Raw genomic sequence first — 17441 nt, 5'->3', positions numbered from 1 at the left:
GAGAAAGAAAGAGAGGAGAGAGAGAGAGAGAGAGAGAGAGAGAGAGAGAGAGACAGATAGCGAGAGACAGACAGATTGTGAGAGAGAAAAAGTCGTCATCGTCATCATTTCTAACGATATGGATAGTCTACTATGATTCGTCATCCAGGACGCATCGAATGACGGACACATGTCACCGTCGTCATCAGGATGACGACAAACTGTACTCGGTATCCTTTGGCCGTCCAAAGGATGACGCCATTGACGGACACAACAAGAAGAAGAGGAAGAAGAAGAAGAAGAAGAGGAAGAAGAAGAAGAAGAAGCGATCGAAGAAGAAGAAGAGGAGATCGAAGAAGAAGAAGAGGAGATCGAAGCAGGAGAGGAGGGAGATCGAGAATGCAGGGAGAAGTAGGGAAGGAGGACGAGGAGAAATGGCTGGCCGAAGGAATCGGCGGTCTGCAGCAGAACGCATTCTACATGCGCCGCGCCATGGTAGGGATCTCTTTACACCTCTCTCTCGCTTTCTGTCTATACCTATTTATCTGTGATCTTTGTTCTATGTTCTATGTTCTGTGTTCGATTCTGAAATTATATTAAATTTGAAGGTAAGGATCTCTTTCTCTCTCTGTTTCTGTACGTATATCGATGTTCTGTGTTGTGTGTTCAATTTTAAATTATCTGGAATTGAAAATACGGATCTCTCTACCTCTCTTTCTGTACGTATATCGGTGTTCTGCGTTGTATGTTCGATTTTGGAATTATCAAGAATTTGAAGGTAAGGATCGCTTTCTCTCTTTGTTTCTGTACATATGTCGATGTGCTATGTTGCATGTTCGATTCCGAAATTATCTGGAATTTGAAGGTAAGGATCTCTTTCTCACTCTTTTTCTGTACATATATCTATGTTCTATGTCGCATGTTCGATTTTGAAATTATCTGGAATTCGATTGTACGGATCTCTCTATCTCTCTCTCTGTACGTATATCGATGTTCTATGTTGAATGTTCGATTCTGGAATTATCTGGGATTTGAAAATACGGATCTCGCTCTGCCTCTCGTTCTGTACATATATCGATGTTCTATGTTGTATGTTCGATTTTGAAATTATCTGGAATTTGGAAGTACGAATCTCTCTTTATCTCTCTTTCTGTACAAATATCGATGTTCTATGTTGTATGTTCGATTTTGAAATTATCTGGAATTTGGAAGTATGGATCTCTGTCTCTGTTTCTATGCTTTTAGCTATGTTTGTTGTTGTATGTTTGATTGTTAAATTGTCTGGAATTTGAAAAGGACTCGAACAATTTGAGGGACGCGCTCAAGTACTCCGCGCAGATGCTCTCCGAGCTGCGGACATCGAAGCTCTCCCCGCACAAATACTACGAACTCTGTGAGTGAAACCTCCATTCGAATGATTTTCTTTCCTGCATTGTTTGTCAGAGATTGGATTTTTAGGAATTTCTCGTTTCGTGCTTTATCTCGCCGTTATTGACTCGGATGATGTGCTTATTGAGTTGAATTTTGGTAGATATGAGGGCTTTCGATGAGCTGCGGATGCTGGAAATGTATTTCAAGGAGGAGATTCGGCGTGGTTTCTCGGTCACTGATCTTTATGAGCTCGTGCAACATGCAGGGAATGTTCTTCCTCGACTGTAAGATTGAAAATTTCCCCCCTTGTTCTTCCGAATGGAAATTCCGGTTCAATTTTGATCGGAGGGAATAAAATTCGTGAAACATGTTGATCAAAACAGTACAGTTGCTCATTCATCAGTAAATAAAATTCATTTCCTCTTAGGAATTCGACTTCGAAATCATGTTCAAAAATTTCTTCTCTAGGGGTTCAGATATTTCTCGTGTTCACATTATTTGAAAATTGAATTTCTGGAATCCAATTAATTATTTTCTTTCTTGATCTATTTTGATTTCTTACTGGCGTCCCTAATTTAAACTAACTAGAGGGCGACCCCAAACGAATATAAATTTTCTTCTAACTAGATGTGTAAACAACATATAGCTTTGATAATAGGTTAATATATCATCGCTCTTTCAAGAACCAATGATGAAATATCGTGTTGTCAAAGAATTTCTCTGTGTTTGCTGGTTATTGCTTTATTCCATGGCAATCAAAAATGCTTTTTTTCAAACTTTAAGATAATTAAAAAAGAAAATTTAAAGAGATGGATTCTTCGAAAAAATAGAGAGATTAAAGAAGTGTTCCTTTACCTGAAACTTATGTTTGAATGAAGGCTGCTTAGTTACTTCTCTGTTCTTATTTCCTTTTTTTGTCCAATCGTTTGCTGTCATCTCCCTGAATACCATTAGCTTCATATTCCGCGCGAAGACTCAAAGAATCAAGTATTGATGCTATCTTTTTTTTTGACGTAGCTACGAATGGTATATGACACATAAACTATGCATGAATAAAAATATTTTGCCTAATAGGTAAACGAAGAGATTGGCATCATTTGTTTGGGCCCCAGCCTCCTGGATGGTTTGTGCTCATAGTTTTCCTGTTAGAATCTTTATCTCGTAGAGATAAGGTACCCACAGAATAAAGTTCTTATACTGGTCTCCCTAAGTCCTACTTGGCGGAAAGGAAGAAGAGGAATCATCTCACACATGCCACATCAGGCGACGTGGGAGGAAACAAATAGGTGGGGATTATCGTCTATAAATAAGAGGTTGAAGTGGTTGAAGATCCTTTAAAAAAACCTGTAGTAGTTTTTCTTTTGAAAGATGATTGAAGGAGGGTGGTCACCTGACAAAGCAGTAACCACTCAAAGTAATCATGTATACCCCTAAAGCTCTACCTATACATGATCCTCCCCTCCCCTATGTATGTACCGCTCATAGGAAACCATGACGCCATGAGGTCCTTGACTTTGTGTGTGAGCTGTCTGTAGAAGCAGTCCGCCGCCTAAATACCACCTCATTTTGGTGAAGCAAAATTGTCCAGAGCACTGTCAACGCTCAGCCCCCATCTTCCCTCCTCCTAGCCCCTCCTCTAATGTCACATTCAATGACAATTGTGCTTGGGTGGCCCAGATCGTACGGGTGAAGGGGCACTCAAAAAATAGATGGTTGCAGTCATCATTGTTTCTTGTGCATAAAATGCATGCTGATGCTGGGTACATCCTTTTGCTAATGACGCAAGTCACCAGTCTTTTTCGCATTAGCTTCAGCAAAACCTTTAGGCACCAATGGCTTGACATGCTCTGATAGTTGACTGTTCTTCCTCAATTCCCTCATGGATCCTCGCGTAGGCCCTTCATCCAGAAAATATAGCAGTGGTCCAAATCCATTCATCTTGTTCTCCAGGTCGTGGACGGTTCTGATTCAGAGCTTGTTGCATGGCCAAGAACTCCGTAACAGCTGTAGTACTTGTAGAGCTCTGCTAATTTTGTGGAGCTTTGAACACAAATATTGTTAATTATCTTTTATATTTTGCATGTACAATTATGAGAATCAGGATGAAAGATAACATTTTGATAAGGTCCTTTGAAAGACTCATCATAAAGAGGCCAGAAGAGTGAGCCAGGGCCCATCTGAAGGTTGATGGGTACTCAAGCCAAGTTGAGCACAGGAGTTGTCCACAATAGAGATGCAGAAGCGCTTGTTATGGCATAGCAGTCCAAGGAGAGGAAAATGGGAAAAAACACCAAAACTAATTTACTTTATTACTTGAGAAAGCTGTTAGGTCAAATGCTGTGAGGACATAAACGCAAACACAAAGAGTTTTGGGTACAGTGATAAAACGGCAAAAAAACATAAAAACTTTCTTCTACCAGCAGAGGATAAGAGAGATTAGGAAAAGAACCCATCAAGAAGCTGGATCGGCCCTGTCACCAATCTGGATCCAGATGCTCCGCACTCCAGCCTGTCACTGGCAACCCGTCTTCCAAGATTTCGAATGGCCATATCTAAGTTCTTCCCTCCTTATATAGTAGAGGAAAGCACATGTGTTGCTTAACTTGATTGGCACTTATTTAACCTTGTGTAGGTTTGTGAAAGACTCAAAACATCTTCCTTCCTTCCCCCTCTCGATCTCTCTCTGGTTAGGGTTCCCCTGCAGGATCCTATCATATTTCTCTTATCTCTAATACACAAAAATGTTTTGTTTCTTTCTCTGGTGCTTGGTAATCAAATAGACATGGCTATAGTATGCTACTCTAATATGGATTTTCTTTGGCCAGAATAATTTCTTCTTCCTGGAGATAATTTCTATATTTTGAAATTTCGGTGGTTTAATTTTATCTAACATGATTAATTATTTTTTTATAAAATTTTCTTCAAAAAATATTTTTTGATTAAATTATATTATAATAAAATACAATGAAACAAATCAGTATCAGCTGACAGTTTATTAAGTATTTTTAATATGAAATGAAGTTTCCTTAAATCTGAGTCTGACCATGTCTAAAGATTGTCATGTTTGGATTTCCAGGTACCTGTTGTGCACCGTTGGATCAGTGTACATTACATCCAAAGAAGCTCCAGCAAAGGATGTGCTTAAAGACCTTGTGGAAATGTCACGCGGTATACAAAACCCCATTTCTGGGCTTTTTCTGAGGAGCTATCTTTCTCAAATTAGCAGGGATAAGTTGCCGGACATCAGTTCTGAATACGAAGGGTATGTTCTCTCTACAATTATGCATGTGCAGACTTGCCTTCCCAGAGAATTCCTAACTCTCTAAATTTTGTTTTATTCTTATTTTCCCCGTTTCATTTATCCTAAAATTTTGTGACGCGTGGCATTTGAGATTTTGCTTTTTGCTGTGGATACAAACCCCAACACTCATTTGTGGTATTATTGTACTTTTCTCTCTTCCCTATTGTTTCCATTTTAAATACTTGGAACCTCCCTTTAGGTGGGCAGTGTGAATCTTTGTTAAAAGTGTTCTCTCAAGCAGTATCCAACCTGCTTGACCATTTTCCCTGTGACGTCCACTCTGTTGTTGGTGTCTCTCTCTCTCTCTCTCGTGCATGCTCTCTCTCTCTTTCTCTTTCTTGTAGTGACGTCCACTCTTACACCCGTCCAATCATGAGACTTCCTGTCCCTCGTTCGGTTCTTATTCAGGGATCAGGTGACTCGTTTATCAACCAGTCAAAGTACATCCCATAGGACCCCTAATCGGGATTGGATCCTTGTCTTTAAATTTATGTCATAGTAATGGACGTTAAAGTTTCTGGCGTTTAGAGCCCATGTTTATTTTTCTTCATTCATTCATGGACTTGTATTGTGATCAATTTCAGTTGAACATATCAACCAAGTCGGAGAATGGAAACTTGTTTAGGGCAAACATTTTTGCACGTGATGAAGGTACAATCCTTGTGTGTATGAATCTTACGACGGGGGTGTAGTGGTTCCTGCAGAGATAGAGAGAGAGGAAGGAATAACAGAGAATTTTCAATCTAAAAGAAAGACAAGCGTCTGCCATGGACAAGGGAAGAAGATACAACTGAAGGAGGGGGAGAAGACAAGAAACCAGGCTTCAAATTTTCAATTACTTCTTGACTGCCCTCCAACATTGAGGGCTAAATTTATTTCAAAGGGCATGCATGTCAAGGAAAAATGATTTTTTTTTTAAATATAAAAGGGTTGAACACCCGATGAATCAGTGAACCCCCCCCCATTAGGACCTTAGAGTCCCTTCACCATAATTCCAATCATATTCAAACCTCCCCTCTCCGCCTGTCGCCCGTTGAAGCCATTTCGCCTTTAATCCCTCGGCTTCGTGTATGGCTCCATCTGTAGAAGACGTTCTTCCCCTGAACAGCACCTTGTTTCGATGCAACTAGATGGCCCACACGGTCACCTCCTTCATTTCTTCTGCCTCTGCAGTTTTGGATTGAGTCTTAGAAAGTCTCTTGTGCTGGTCCAAATTGTGTGAGCAAATGAGCACTCAAAGAAGAGATGATTGCAGTCTTGTTCCCCATAAGAGCATATTGTGACAATGTGTTTGGATATAGCCTTTTGTGAAAGACTCTTGTCATTAGTCTTCTTTGTGCTAGCAGCCAACCAAAGATCCTCACTTTCAGTGGGACTCTTTGTCGTCATATGAATCTGCATGCCCAGATAAGTGACCTGTCTTCCTCTTGCCTTTCCCGGATCCTTGCGTAGGCCTTTTGGACCGAGACGGGGCCATTTGCCCATAACCAATCATCCCGCTCTCCATCATTCGGTCTTGAGTGGATTAGGGATTGTTGCATGACCATGAGTTGAGGCACCCGTTGGTCGGATAAGGCACCCTGTATGATCAGGATCCACGCTCCAACCTCACAGTCCGGAACATGGGAATTTTGATTTTGTGCGAGCGCATACAGACGAGGAAAAGTTTCATTCAAGCTGCCTCGTGCCGACCATGCATCCCTCCAGTATTGAAACGTCGCCCAATTGCCTAGCTTGGCAGAAAAGAATCCTCGTACTCATGAAAAGGTCTATCTAAGCCCTTGCCAGAATTGCAATGCCTCATTATACAGACCACTTTAGCGTCAAGTTTATCATGATGAAGATAGAGGGTGACATAGCAGACAGACCCAAATAAGTGAGGGGTAGGAATGATTGAGGACTGCCAAGAGAGTACGAGGAGAAAGGACGTGAGAGGGGAAATTGTTAATCAAATGAACTGCAGTGAAGAAGAGAGCTCCGCGCAGAATGAAAGACACGCCAGCATTTGCATTCAGCTTCGCTGTTCTGCTGATTAATGTAGGCGGAAGATGTTTCATGAACAATGTTGTGAGAGTCAAAGTAGGAAAGGGTAGAATTGAAGTAATCTCGGCGTGATCTGGGTGGAAGTGTTGAAAATATCGGGGATTATCTTGGCGATTTATTTACTTAACATTCATATTTATATATACAATTGGAAGGTCACCGATTTTGTGCAATCTCTTGTATCTTTCTTCAAAAGAAAAATCAGGTGTACTTATGACGGCACCACCTGCAAAACCTACTTGGCGAAGCAAGACTAACAAAATGTACCATTTTGAAAAAGTACCCTACAATAATTTTGTAGGTGTACTATTTGGGCCGCGATATATGTTGCTCTTATTGTGCCCTATAATATGGCTCCTACACATGGTTCATTATAGAAAAAAGACTAGTACAAGATGTACAGTAAAAAACAGAGATGAAAGGTGAAAAGTCTTCTTCAGCTGACAGATAGGAATAATAGGGTCTCAATCTTGCTGTGACAAAAGTTAAAAAAATGAGATTATTGGAGTTCTTTATGTGATTACCTGGTGCCAATGCTAGGGGCTGCACAGCATCATTCACCTCTTTTCTTGCAACATTATATTCCACGAGTTTTTTTATTTGAGATATTGATATTTCATGAAGTGACTGCATGTTCTATTTATCACATTATTAATTCCAAAACATATTCAATGTTGTAGGGATGCAGACAGTGTGCTTGATGCTGTGGATTTCGTTCTCCAAAACTTCACAGAAATGAACAAGTTATGGGTTAGGATGCAATATCAGGTTTATTATTTGCATCCAGATTATTATTCTTGATTATGATTGTATTTAGAAAGTTAAGAGAATTATGTTGATTATGATTACCACTGGTTTTCCTGAAAGATACTTGATTTATTTGTTGAATTATGTAATGGTTTGATTTTTATCCATTACGGCTTTGCCATCCACAGGGACATCCCCGGGATAAAGAAAAAAGGGAAAAGGAAAGGAATGAACTCCGAGATCTGGTACTCTCTTCGCATTACGAAAATCATCTCTCTTTGCTTAATAAAACTTACAGGAATTCCACATTTTTCTGAGGACTTTTTTTAAAAATTTCTGTCTCAGGTTGGCAAGAATCTACATGTTCTTAGTCAGTTAGAATCTGTGGATTTGGGTTTGTACAAAGAAACTGTTCTACCTAGGATCTTGGAGCAGGTAGGGATTTTCTTCTTCTGGATTATTATGAACGGCCGGATGAATTAATGGATTGAGCTTGTTCAACAGGTTGTCAACTGTAAAGATGATTTAGCCCAATATTATTTAATGGATTGTATAATCCAAGTATTCCCCGATGAGTACCATCTACAGACGCTTGAAACATTGTTGTCTGCTTGCCCCCAACTGCAGGTAGCCATTTGGTTCTGTCTAAGTGTATGTTGGGGATGCTTTTTTTATTTCTTTCATTATTGATATGTATAGTGATGTAATAAAAAAGGGCATTGTGGGACACTATGTATTACAATCCAGATAGTTGGTCAATTCTCAAAAAATTTACAGGAAAGAATTCCCAAACCCTATCAAGGGTGTTTTAAGTCTTTTGCTATTAAATGGGTACCGCCCCCCTCTAAGGAGGGCCAACAAGTTGTTGTGGTGGCACTGACCGGTAGATCCTCCCAGAAGGGATGGGGTCAGGCTCTGATTGAGGCCCGTAACTTCCTTCTTTCTCTCTCTTTTTCTACCTTTCAAGATCTTTTCCTGATGGGGATATCATTTGGTTGAAAAGAAATCTCCATGTCCAGGATATTACTATCCTCTCAATATTTCTGTCACCCTGTATAGCAGTGCCAAGAGCTGCTGGACTCAATGGCGCCCTGTATAGCAGTGCCAGAATCATCTATGTGTTTTTTATGTGTTTAAACTACGAGAAGAAACTCGAGATATCATGGGTGATTTCTTAATCTAGTCCTATGTGTTGGTTCATTAACCTTATTATTCTAGAAATACCGGTGGTGTGAAAGGGGGTGTCTGCGCTTGCCTGTTTGACCATGCACAGTATTTAATTTTGCTTCTTTTCTCTTAATAGCCAACAGTTGACATCAAGACAGTCCTTTCTTGCCTTATGGATAGGCTTTCGAATTATGCTGCCTCAAGTGCTGAAGTAAGTCTTTTTCTAATATCTAGCAATCAAATTTGATGGAGATTGTAGTTCATTCTCTTTTTCTAATGTTGTCATAGAAAATTAAGATCTGAAAACATAATTAATGGTGGGTTTTTTAACTGTGGAAATTACAGGTTTTGCCAGAATTCTTGCAAGTAGAAGCTTTTTCCAAGTTGAGCACCACAATAGGGAAGGTAGTTATTTTAGTTTTATCTTAATGACTTTGTCTGATATATAGACATAAAGTGACAAGTTCATCTTTCGTTCGCACTGTTGTTACTAAATTTCAAACCTCTCATATTTTCTTTTATTCACTTTTTAAAGTTATAGACAATAAACAAACTTTATGAACTATGAACCGGTTTCTGCTCTCGATGAGGCAGAATGCCAAGCCTTTCAGGTAAGTATGAAGTTATGTTTAAAAATAGTGATAAGATGATAGACTCCTGGGAAGGACCGATGACAGAAGACCCAGTCAACAGGGGTCGGTCAATTACTGAACCTTGGGTGGGAAAAATAACTGATTCTTGAACAATTTTATACAATGAAAAGATTGTCTATGGGTATCAGTGAGCCTTAAAATTTTTCCCTTTTCTCATTTTAGTGATCAGGAATTCTGTTGGATAATCTTTTCAATATCCACAAGATTTTTGGGTAATGGGTATCCTATCCTGTAATCAATATACTCATACTTCCTTAAAGATCCTTTTAATTTTTTGACTTATCCGTCAAACATTTCTTTACATTCCTGTCAGAGTAAAAGAATTTCAAGTTTAATGATGCCAAAATATTTACCTGATTCCCAGAATTTCAAGTTTAATGATTCCCTTATTTTTGTGGAGTTTTGGTGAATAGATTGAGTGGTTTTCCATTCTGAAGATTCATTTTCTCCGATCTGTATTTAAAGCTAACCACACTTGTGATTGACTATTGATGGTTTAATCAGCCTAAGTAGGCAGATGAGTCTGGATATTTTTAAGTCATGACGCCAATATTTGCCTCTGACATCTTACAGGTCATTGAGGCGCAAGCAGACATGCCTGCTGTTGGGGCCATAACTTTATATGTCTCTCTCCTCACATTTACTCTCCGTGTTCACTCCGATAGGCTCGACTATGTGGATCAAGTGTTGGTAAGGGGAATTTGGTATCATGAAGTTTTGTATTTATTCTGCAACTGTGGTAAATATTAATGCCACTAAAGACATTTGGTGTGTTGTGCTGAAGGTTGTAGTTCATTTCATGCACGTTTAGAGGATATTAAATGCTTTATACTTTATTTTAGCAATTTATGACCTAAACTCGTTGATACTTATGGATTGCCATAGATTATGCCACGTCTTTTATCTAAAGAACTGGATTAAGGCTACGTTGTTCCATTATTAAGGTTTATTAGCGATTCTGAGATGAATAAAGTTGGGAGATTTGAACATGATCCCATATACATTGTTGAAGTACTTATTCTATGTTGTTTTGAAACAACTTATTCTAGCATTCTGATACGCTCCTGAAGGATGTGAGAAGAGATGGAATGAATCTTGAACTATGACTTCAAGATATTACTCCAAATGGTAACAACTCGAATCAATGTACTCTGGAATAGAGTTCTTGAATGAAGAATACAGTGCTGAAAAGATTGATACGAGGGACCAGATATCCTAAGCCAGCCAAACAGAAGCATAGGAATGTCCTGGAGCTCCTCTCCAAGAAAGTCTGTTATCAGTCCCTTTTTCTCTGCTTCATCCCTCTTCTTATTTATAATGTCGACCATCGTTGCTAATTGTTTCTCGTGCGCGGATCCATACAAGTGCGCGGAAGACTCGTATCACATTCTTTGTTTTGAAATTATTAAAGAATGTAATGAATGATCGGTAGCGCTGTTGAGAATTTGAGCCCCTATCACTTTTTGCACTTCTTCTAGTTTGACCTAAATCCCTAAAACCCTATATCCTAAAATCCTGAAATACCTAAACACTAAACTAGAAACTCTAAATCCTATCCAATGAACCCGAAAAGCCTATGTTGACATTATTTACTCTTCTTTTCTATTCCTTCCCTTCTTAGCCCATTAAGGGCCCTATCTCTAATTAGCCCATTAGGGCTAACTATAAGAACTCTTGTAGTCTCTTTGTTTTATCATTAAGTATTGTGTTTTTCTTGTTTTCATGGTATCAGAGCATAACCCTAATCCCTATCCCTAATCTCGGATTGGTCGTGGCTCTTCACGGCGGTGTTTCTCCAGCCTCCTGCGTCACACGAAGGCTCTTCTTCGCACTGCACTTCTGTGTGCAGAGTCTTCTGCACGCGCGGCCGATTCTGCCGTCCGAGACTTCTTCGCAGAGCCTCCTTCTGCGCGGACATTCACCTTCATGCGACAGATCCTTCACGCGGCAGATTCTTCACGCGGCAACTTCTTCGCGCGGCAATCTCTTCGCGTGGCTGTCTCTGTGTGCGAAGAACTCTGTGCGCTTGGTGTATCTCCTTCGTGCGGCAGACCCTGTGTGCGAAGAACTCTGTGCGCCGGGTGTTTCTTCTTCGTGAGGCAGATCCTCTGCAGACAGTTTTCCTGTCTGTGCGATTATCCTGTCTGTGTGCAGAAGTCGTCGTTGTGAAGGCCGTCTTTGGATTCTCTATTTGAGTGAATTCACGATGTCTATGGAGAATCCTGAGGCTGGTGTTCGTCCAGAAACCCAGGCCCCTGAGGTGACGCCGGGATCTTCTCCATCCAGTCTTGATCGATCGCCTCCGACACCAGAGTCTTCTCTTGAGCCAGGAAATTGGTCCACTTTGCCTGGACCTTTCTCCTTGCCTAAGATGCCTCCGGATGGAATGTTCACTGGCTTCAACTTGCTCCAATGGCGCCAGTATGTTCAGATCACCCTTAAGGGTCGCCTGATGCGCCATTTGCTGGAAGACGGACCGCCTAGAACAGATCCCAAGTATTACGACTGGCTTGATGTTGAAGGGGTGGTTCACCGCTGGCTCTTAGACAGCATTTCACCCAACATCAAGGGTGAATTTCTGTCTCTCGAGTCTGCCCGGGCTGTGTGGGAAGCGGCCCTTGACAGTCACTCCAAGAAGCATAATATTGCCACACTAAATTAGCTAGTACATCGGGCCGTCAATTTGCGTCAAGGGGACAGATCTGTCATGGAGTACAGCACGGAACTCATTTCTCTCTGGAATGAGATCGATCACTACATGCCTCCAGACCCTCACTCGGTGGATCGAAAGTACACTCTTCAACTTCGGGTTTTTCAGTTCCTTATGGGGCTTAACCCGGAGTATGAATCTCTACAGGCTCAACTTATTCACCGGGAGAAGGAACTTACGTTCAAGGACTCGCTTCATAGTGCTCGGATTGAAGAAGCTCGTTTCCAGCAGACTCAGATGCCGGCTTCGGCTTTGGTCGTACAGTCGTCAGCCTCCACTCGTCCTCCGATGATGACTACGTCGACTGGTGCTTTGCCTCGTGGGGCCTCCACTCGGACAGAGGATTCTCCTAAGGTTGATCCTTCGCTTTTCTGCAACTACTGCAAGAAGCGCGGTCACTCCAAGGAGACTTGCTTTAAGCTTCAACAGAAACGCATGCAACAAAGTAATCTTGCTACTGTCGCACCGTCTGTCGGTCAAGTGCCTATGCCGCATGGTCTTCTTCCAACAAATGCTTCGCCTGCCAGCTTCACTCCTGAGGAAATGGAACGTCTCCGGCGATTGCTTGACCCCCCAGTCGTGGGCTCTTGCTCCTTAGCCCACGCAGGTATGTCCACCGTTCTTCCTACACCTCCATCCAATTCTGGGAATCCTACTTCATCCTCCACTTGGCTTCTTGATTCCGGTGCCACTGCTCACATGACACCTAATCCACGAGCTTTTGTGACCTATAAACCAGTTTCTGGCTCTTCCAAAGTGAAAACTGCCTCCGGTGATCTTCTTACTGTTGCCGGCATTGGTCATGTTGCTCTTTCCTCTTCTATACATCTTTCAAAAGTTCTCCATGTTCCTCGTCTTGCTCATCATCTTCTTTCTTTATCCAGCCTTGTCCGTGATCTAAACCAGGATCTTACCTTCACTCCTACTACCTGTTTTTATCGTGATAAGGTATCGGGGAAGAAGATTTCCATTGCTGAGGAGCATGATGGCCTCTACCTTGTTTGATTTTCTTCGTCCTCTCTTGCTGTTGCTGCGGCTGCTGTTTCCTTGTCGGCATCTCATGAGCGTTTGTGGCTTCTCCATCGACGTCTCGGCCACCCGTCTTTTGATACCCTTTATCATTTATTTCGAAAACTATTTCAAGGTCATGCTGTTGACCGCTTTGTGTGTGACGCATGTCGAGTTTCTAAACATCATCGTACTGCGTATCCTATTTGCTCTTCTCATTCGACGAACCCTTTTTCCCTTATTCACACCGACGTGTGGGGCCCAGCCCCTGTTCATAGCACTTCCGGCGCTCGGTGGTTATGTATTTTCATTGATGACGCTACTCGTTTCACGTGGGCCTATCTGTTAAAGAGTAAATCAGATATATCTCTCGTTATTCCCCAGTTCTATTATCTCATTCAAACCCAATTCTCTACCTCCATTCGTCGCTTCCGCTCCGACAATGCCAGAGATTATGTCAACTCCACGTTAACCAATTTCTTTCAACAAAAAGGCATTATCCATGAAACCACTTGTCCATACACACCCCAGCAGAATGGTGTTGCTGAAAGAAAGTTTCGTCACATTTTTGATACGACTCGGAGCCTCTTGTTTCACATGCATGTGCCGAAGTATTTTTGGGGCGAAGCCGTTCTTACCGCCATTCATCTCCTCAACCGCCTTCCATCTCGTGTCCTTGATTTTTCTACTCCTATTGATCGTCTCCAGCATTTCTTCCCAAACCTTTCTCTCCGAACCAATCTTCTCCGCGTGTTTTTGGGTGTGTTTGCTTTGTACCTAACCATCATCTTGGCCGTGACAAGCTTGACCCTCGTGCTCTTCAATGCATATTCGTCGGCTATTCTCCCACCCAAAAGGGCTATCGGTGTTATCATCGTCCTCTCGTCGATTTATCGTTACAAAGGATGCCACCTTTGATGAATCCACCCCTTATTATCCTTCCTCTTCTCCAATCTCATCCTCTTTACCTCCGCAACCAGATCCTCTTGAATTCCTTATTCTCCCTCCATCATCTACGTCTCCACCAGCGTCTATTCCTTCTCCGCCGGCTTTCCCCGAAGCGTCATCACGTCCTCTCCCCAAGGATATCTCATCCTCCGTTCCTCTGCCAACACCAGTCTCAGATCCTCCTGTTCCTTCCTTGGATTCTCCACCTGTCCTTACCGAGGATTCATCTCTTGCTCCATTGACTCATCCCGAAGCTACTCCATCGGATTCATCTATTCCTCCCTCTGGTGTTCCTTTACCTATCCGCCGCTGTCCTCCAGAAAAACGGTATGGTCTCACCCTCGCTCGTCGAAAACCTCGTGTTACTTCCACTTCCACAGTCCCCTCATCCTCCTCAAACAATCCTCCAGACAATTCTTCATTAGCCCTGGTGTCCTGTCCTCACCGGTCACCATTATATCCATTAGCAGCTTCTATATCATCTCATCGCCTCTCCACATCCTACCATGCTCTTCTTACCTCCCTTGACTCTATCTCACTTCCGAAGACGGTGGACGTTGCCCTATCGCTCTCTCATTGGCGTTGGGCTATGGAGGAGGAGCTCCAAGCACTTGCTCTGAATGATACATGGGATCTGGTTCCTCTACCACCGGGCAAGCACTTAGTTGGCAGCCGTTGGGTTTATGCTGTAAAGCAAAATTCCGATGGCTCTATTGAACAGCACAAGGCACGTGTTGTGGCGCAGGGGTTCACACAGCAGTATGGCATTGATTATCAGGAAACGTTTGCTCCTGTAGCCAAAATGAATACTGTCCGGATCCTCTTGGCGTTGGCTGCAGACCGTGGCTGGACATTGCAGCAGTATGACGTCAAGAACGCTTTTCTTCATGGTGACTTGACTGAGGAGATCTATATGGCCTTACCTCCTGGGTATGCCTCCTTAGTCCCGTCTACACCGAGTTCCGTTGTGTGTCGCCTGAAGAAAGTGTTGTATGGCTTGAAGCAATCTCCTCGTGCTTGGTTTGGCCGTTTCACCATGGCCATGAAGCACCGCAGATATCGCCAGTGTAATGGAGATCACACCCTCTTCTACCGTCATTCCACGTCAGGGGGAGTTGCCATTCTCCTTGTATACGTGGGTGACATTATTATCACGGGTGATGATACGGAGACCATTGCTCAGCTGGCTACTTATCTATCTTCGGAGTTTGCTATTCGTCATCTTGGCCCGTTACGGTATTTTCTTGGTATTGAGGTGGCTTATTCTTCGAGTGGGATTTTCATCTGTCAGCGGAAATATACGGTGGACCTTCTTTGTGAGCTTGGAAAGGAGGACTCCAAGCCCATTTCGACGCCGATTGATGCAAATCATCGACTTGGTGCTGATGAGAATGAAGATCTTGCTGAGCCTGGGCAGTATCGAAGACTTGTGGGAAAATTGATTTATCTCACCCACACACGTCCCGACATTGCATATTCTGTGGGTGTTCTTAGTCAGTTTATGCAAAATCCTCGAATGAGCCATCTTCATGCTGCCCATCGCCTTCTTCGTTTTCTGAAGGGCACGATCGGCCATGGACTGTTGTTCCGTCGTCACAGTGGTCTTCGCCTAGAAGTCTACACCGATGCAGATTATGCAGGGTCTGTGGTTGATCACCGGTCTACCTCCGGGTATTGTACCTTCTTGGGAGGTAACCTTATTACTTGGAGGAGTAAGAAACAGAAGGTGGTATCCTGATCCAGTGCTGAAGCTAAGTTTCGTGCCCTTGCGCATGGTCTTTGTGAAGCACTTTGGATTACCAAGCTCCTTCGTGAGCTGCAGTGTCCGGTTCCTTCCCCTGTTCAACTGTTCTGTGACAACAAATCGGCTATCATTATTGCTCATGATCCCGTCCAGCATGATCGCACGAAGCACATTGAGATTGATCGCCATTTTATTAAAGAGAAGCTTGAGTCGGGAAATTTCTGTACGCCATATGTTCCGTCAGCTGATCAGCTTGCAGACATCTTCACCAAAGGGCTTCATGCCCCTAGGTTTGAGGAGCTCTGTGTCAAGCTGGGTGTGGAAAACATCCACGCTCCAGCTTGAGGGGGAGTGTTGACATTATTTACTCTTCTTTTCTATTCCTTCCCTTCTTAGCCCATTAAGGGCCCTATTTCTAATTAGCCCATTAGGGCTAACTATAAGAACACTTGTAGTCTCTTTGTTTTATCATTAAGTATTGTGTTTTTCTTGTTTTCAGCCTAAGAAACAGAAATTTGAGATCCATAAACGGTAAACTTTTAAAAGCCTGAATCCCATAAGCACAAAAAACATTAGCACTTAAATCCCTACAACATGTAGGGAAATCCCTACGCATTATAACCTAGAATGTTATGCGATAGTTGCCTTATTACTCAGAAAATGAGAAAATCCTATTCACTGAATATCTTTTGCTACACAATATTATGGTCTGATTTGAGTGATTAAAATAGAGGGTTGGAACTGGGACGCCTGTTACGGGTCGATGGTGGAAACAGTCTGATATTTTATTTAATGATTCTCTTCCCTATTTTTCAATTCCTGCAAATCCAGCTACAAAAGTTACAATGCATGTTGATTCGTCTCTTTATTATTCATAAAAAATTAAATTAACTATCTATGTAAGAGTAAATCACATCCTATATAGACTCAGCCTGATCTAATTTTATTAATAGATCAGATCGATGGGTTATATCTGTCATTTAGATTTGATATGCTGTCGATTAAGGAACATATCAATATCTACTCATCAATGGTTTATGTCAAATTATTTCATATCACATATAGAGAAAAAAGGTTTGGTCCTTTGTTGAACTGATGATTTTCATCTCTGTATTTGAAGGGTGCATGTGTCAAAAAACTTTCTGGTAAAGCAAAACTGGAGGACAGCAAAGCTACGAAGCAAATTGTTGCTCTCTTAAGCGCTCCTCTGGAGAAATATAATGACATTGTTACAGCCCTGAAACTTCCAAACTATCCCCGCATGATGGATCACCTTGATAATGAAACAAACAAGATCATGGCAGTCGTTGTTATTCAAAGTATCATGAAGAACAACACCTGTATATCGACATCTGACAAAGTAGAAAATTCTCTTTATCAGCTTTTTTGATATTTTTGTCAATTTTAATAAACTGCCTTTCTTTAGGTTGAAGCATTGTTCGAGTTGATAAAGGGGCTTATACGGGACACAGATGGGAGTATATCTGATGAGGTTTTACCCAGTTCTACTCGTTCTATTCCCTAGAAATCACTTCTTTTTTACTTTCCTGCTTCATTAAAAGAAGTTCGCATTTTCCTACCATGTCGATTTAGACTGATGATCTTTGAGAAGAATGGACCAGAGGAGAGCAAGAGAAAAACTATTGAACTTCTTAAAAAAATCAAAAAATACACAAGTCCATCAGGTACATTTATAATAGCCTTCTAATGGCTAGTCTCCTGACGGCTAGTTTTGTAACGGCTAGTTTGACTAGCTGTTACTGGTCCGAT

General features: G+C 41.9%; 1 protein-coding gene across 1 annotated transcript in view; it reads left to right on the top strand.

The window, feature by feature from the left end:
• Positions 1 to 236: 236 nt before the first annotated feature.
• The window catches only part of LOC144702942 (vacuolar protein sorting-associated protein 35B-like), a 35075-nt gene continuing 17870 nt past the window's right edge, over positions 237 to 17441 (top strand). Inside the window, exons 1-13 of the mRNA XM_078574969.1 lie at positions 237 to 474; positions 1276 to 1372; positions 1511 to 1634; positions 4427 to 4612; positions 7375 to 7462; positions 7630 to 7686; positions 7787 to 7876; positions 7946 to 8068; positions 8745 to 8819; positions 8954 to 9013; positions 9835 to 9951; positions 16792 to 17031; positions 17098 to 17163. Coding sequence (XP_078431095.1) covers positions 379 to 474; positions 1276 to 1372; positions 1511 to 1634; positions 4427 to 4612; positions 7375 to 7462; positions 7630 to 7686; positions 7787 to 7876; positions 7946 to 8068; positions 8745 to 8819; positions 8954 to 9013; positions 9835 to 9951; positions 16792 to 17031; positions 17098 to 17163 — 1419 coding nt within the window. The 5' untranslated portion in view covers positions 237 to 378. The remainder of the gene's footprint in view (positions 475 to 1275; positions 1373 to 1510; positions 1635 to 4426; positions 4613 to 7374; positions 7463 to 7629; positions 7687 to 7786; positions 7877 to 7945; positions 8069 to 8744; positions 8820 to 8953; positions 9014 to 9834; positions 9952 to 16791; positions 17032 to 17097; positions 17164 to 17441) is intronic.

Source organism: Wolffia australiana, chromosome 5 (assembly GCF_029677425.1).
Source record: "Wolffia australiana isolate 7733 chromosome 5, ASM2967742v1".
In the NCBI taxonomy this organism is placed as follows: domain Eukaryota; kingdom Viridiplantae; phylum Streptophyta; class Magnoliopsida; order Alismatales; family Araceae; genus Wolffia; species Wolffia australiana.
The sequence above is the reverse complement of the archived record's forward strand: the minus strand, read 5'-3'. Positions and strand labels throughout refer to the sequence as shown.